Source organism: Opisthorchis viverrini (assembly GCF_000715545.1).
Source record: "Opisthorchis viverrini unplaced genomic scaffold opera_v5_27, whole genome shotgun sequence".
In the NCBI taxonomy this organism is placed as follows: Eukaryota; Metazoa; Platyhelminthes; class Trematoda; order Opisthorchiida; family Opisthorchiidae; genus Opisthorchis; species Opisthorchis viverrini.
In genome coordinates this window covers 226,901-231,340 of record NW_008751682.1, presented here as the reverse complement: position 1 = coordinate 231,340, position 4,440 = coordinate 226,901, and the positions used below count along the sequence as shown (strand labels likewise).

The following is a 4,440-nucleotide window of genomic DNA, read 5'->3' as shown; positions in this document are numbered from 1 at the left end:
TTCAGTAAAACAAACTTTTGTACAGCGATGTGACTGATAATGATGGGAAAAAAGAAGATGATACTGAGCATGGAAATGAGCAGTTTACAAGTGCTACAAGCGTGAATTGGCAAACCACATAAATCCTACACTTCTTTAGAGAACAATGAAGACTCTCTGATAACATTTGGATGTGTTGGAAATACATCGAGTAAAACACATTTATGTGACTGAGCATGTAAGGGTCAAGAGAAGCCTCAGGAGGATTACCACAAGTGCTACAGGTAGGCCAAAAAACCTATGGGAACTGCACACTTTGACTTAAAGAACTTTCAGTGAGCTCTGGAATCAAAGAATAAATACGTGAACGAACGCAAGAATCGATCTAACCCATGTATTCCATATTTGCCATACTTCCTTCTCTACAGGTATGCACACAGGGCCTACAGTTGCAGGTGTCGTTGGCGTTAAAATGCCCAGGTACTGTCTGTTCGGGAGCACCGTCACAACCGTCGAAGTGATGGAAGCAACTGGTGCCGTGAGTTTACTGTTTTGGTTCTCGTCCCATTTCACAGGAAAGAAAATTTCGTCTTACCGCAAATTTTGTAGGTTGTTTCACTTAAGATCATTCATAATTATGTGTCTGATGGTGAGATGATTGAAGAAATCGAAGGAAATCAAAATATACGCCTATTTTATGTTGATAAACTTAGCTAGTTATGGGGCTCATATAGAATGTCAAGACGCAAACAATGGAATCGTTCCTAGTAGTTTAAAAGTTGAGTTTTGAAGCAGTCAGTCACTTTAATCCACTCTCTGAAAACCGTGAGAAGACGTAATTGAACAGATGGGAAAGTTCCTCACATTTTCACCAGTCGTCCATTAAAAACATATTAAGGAGTTTATCCATAATACTTTGACCTTCCCTAACAGATATTTTGTCACATTTTGAGAGGAAGGACGTTATCAGTTTCAGATTGATCTGCATTGAGGTAGATAGACAGAGCTGGGAATCGAGTAGAAACCTATGAAGTGTTTCTGTTGCACAGCAGCATTGTGATGCAGTCCAGAAAGAATACCTCCGCACCGCAATTGGTGAGCGGCAACATTAACAGTAAGGTTCAAAGAAAAACTGAACTGTAGCAACCAGAACTGCAACCAGAAATCGGTAGCGAGTGACCTGATGATAGGGGTTCTACCACAGTATAATCTAGTTCGGCCGTCGATATAGTACCATTCCCTAATATGATTAGTCGAAGAGAGAAGGGTCTGTTGGTCGTTTGCTGTTGGTGCCGTGAGTGGTCAGCGCAGATGACAGTAAGGGGGTTCAAAGAGTTCGAATATAACTGTATAAGTACGTAACCGTGTAAATTCGAGGAGAAATGGACTTAAAATTCTGAGTCGTTGACTTGAACCACTTGGCCAGGGACATGCGGACTGATTACTTATGAGGCGTATAATCTCGTCCATGAACAGCCACATTAAGGAAGTAGTTGTATCCGGATTCCCAGAGGAACAGGTTCGATAAAAGACCACACAATGTAGTCTGGTAGAAACTGTCATCATGCAAAGAGAAAACTTATTGTCAGGTCAAGTACTTATTGCGAAACGTCAAACAGGCAAACGACTAAGCGGTTCAATTACGGGAGGAATTCCCAAGCATGTGGGAAACCACACTGGGAAGCTTGTTATGTGTCAGCTTCATTTACTGGGTCCCGTATTCCGAATTCGCGTAGCATCGGTAACACCAGATCGCAATGTATGCTAATTTATTTCGACCGCTGTCAGGGTCCACCAGGAGTTAGGTGACAGAGTGGCAGTGTGTGAGAGTGAGACGTCCAACGACCCACCCAGGAAAAAGAGCTTACGAATCAGTAAATATTCGATTCACGCATTCTTCATTGTAGATAAGACAAAGAAAACAAAGGAGCACCGCCGATGACGCGGAGGAACAACAAAGACAACAAACTCATAAGAGGCGAAATTTGCTAAAGTAATCCATGTTATAAAGAAGTCGGCCATTTTGCAGAAATCTGTTGTTCGTGCATATCAGAAACGAAGATGAAAGCAAACTCGCACAAACGACCAACAGCTACACATAAGCTAAAAGAATCCTAGATAAAGCCAAGGCCAACATGTCATAAAAGAACCGTGGATATTAAAAATAGAATCAGTTCATCAGGAGAATGTGACTGCATGCAATTGCATGTAACTGCATGCCGATAGTCCAAGCAGTCACAACTAGCTTTATTTTATTTTGCGAAATTAACTGCTATGGATTGTGAAAGAACATGTAGATGTCTTAGCTATTTCAGGAGACGATTATTAAACATGTAGTCGGATTGAGAAAACTTCAATCTAGATCCGCCTGTTTATCCACACAGGTGGCGGTAGGACAGATGCTCATACCTAGTTACAAAAGTATAATAGTGGGTTGTTGAAAAAGTACCAAACAGCAGACAAGGGTCCTATCTGAAATGCGCATCTTCCTAAATGGGATGTCGGATGGAAATTGACAAGCTGTGACGTTTATCGAGCTGAATCAATGATGTTCGCTATAAGACAAGGCTGAAAGAAAGCTCTATGCATCGTTTTCGAAAAAGTTTGGTCACAATCGGTAGATTTATTGTTGGGCAATGTTTCGCTTTTGACACAAAAGCTTCGTCAGGCCAAGTGACTACGTTCCGAGGTTGGTCGAGATTTAAGGCATATCCATCGACCCATGAACTAGTTATTGGGCAACTGCCAAAGTCAAGATATCGGCAGAGCAAACCAAACTTCCGAGTGAGCCGGGAATAATATGAAAGTATTATGTCTCACCAAATCAGCTTTTACGGAAAAATCTTTTCAGGCTTTTCTTTCCTCAGTCTTAACACCAAGACAGATCACGAGTAAGGGCAAGCGTGGTCAGTGGGAAAACAGTTACAGGTCTGTTGAGTGTCGTTATCGATATGGCAGATAAAATCACAGTATTTCCTTTGTATCAACACGCCACCTTCCTCTGTCAGTTCACTCAGTGCCCAGTTTCAAAGTAGATCATGGGCTACGGATGAAGCCGGGGTCGATCGGGGACTTGCCCCACAATTTGGATACACATATGGACGTTGTGGGACGGAGTGGTTCACGGGCTATAGCATGCATATCGGGATGTGTTCCGCCGAACTGAGCCGAGGATTCTTCTCATTTTTGTCAAAGTGTGCGCCCGAGCACATGGCTGTTAAGCGGTGAACGATATTCTACTAACGGATGCACTAAGAGTGGAAATTCGACTGAAGGGTTCGAAATTCTGTTGCAACTGTAGATGACCACAGGTTTGGCAACGCAATGGGTTCGCTCAACTCCAGAGCCAAGTACAAGATCAATTGCACCTTGATTGATAGCCCTCCGTCAATTTGAAAGCGAGCAATCCACAGCTACATTTCACATCGTGTATAGAACCACGATCGATAAAGTACTACAGCTTGCTCGATCTAGTACAATCAGAAAACGAGAACCAGAATTGTGTAAAGTGAGATAATTGACAACAAATTAAGCCATGCCTTGGTTATTTGGGCTCTGACACGTATACAGTGAGGTGTGAGAATGCTGAGCGACTCCTCGCAAACTCTCTCCGACTAACCAGATAACCGGGTAAGGCGACAATTCATTCGCCGATCTGCGACGTCTACCTGTCGTCCTGACAGCTCAAAAGCTTCCACTTCTCGGGAATCTACCGTGCAGTTTCAACATGCCTTATCCAACCAAACATCAGCGATCAATGCGCTCAGTCAACCACGCAGCTGTCTCTGAGCTGTCTCCGCACTTACGGTAAACCAGAACAATACTCAAGCGTTTTTCAATAACATGAACGCATCAAACCATCAACAGTGCCTGCTGCTCTCTCACTACTGCGGACACGCACAAAGCACCGTACTTTCCGTGACGCACGATTTGTTCTCCCACCTATTGATCACCTCTGCATGCCCAATCGAATGTCCAAACTCTTCGAGACAATCGAAGGCCCTACATGGGTCCGGCTGTCCTGAAATTTGTGTTAACCTCGGTGGGCAATCCACAAACCAAGAACACAACGGATTCCGCCACGTGATGACCTGATAACAAAAGCACGCGCGGACAGCTTGGTTTCCATTATCCCACCTAGTTTGTGGATGTGTGTCCGCGGGTGTTCCAACAACTCAGAAAAACGTTCCGGTTAATTGAAGCCGTTCAACGTGTGACGGGTGGACCGTGCGCTTCAGGCCGCGGGGAAGCAGTCTTCTGCACAATTTCCCGGCTTAGTCGGACCTCTTTCCCGGTTAGTTTCACCACCAAGTTAGGAATCTCAGTTCAGCACTGCATATGGTGCTCTCGATCTCAGACATGCGCCGGGGCAGCTACAGGCCCCTGGTAGTCCCACCCTCACTCCCGTCACATTGAACTCACCCGCTTAAGCTGGTCTATTCACGTACACCCCAGGCCTCC

The 4,440-nt window shown here is 44.4% G+C and overlaps 1 protein-coding gene across 1 annotated transcript in view; it reads left to right on the top strand.

Moving 5' to 3' along the window:
- T265_12947 (hypothetical protein) overlaps positions 1-4,440 on the top strand; it is a gene marked incomplete at both ends in the record, with an annotated part of 52,929 nt that overhangs the window by 32,175 nt on the left and 16,314 nt on the right. Inside the window, one exon of the mRNA XM_009166436.1 lies at positions 408-517. Within this exon, the coding sequence (XP_009164700.1) occupies positions 408-517 (110 nt within the window). The remainder of the gene's footprint in view (positions 1-407; positions 518-4,440) is intronic.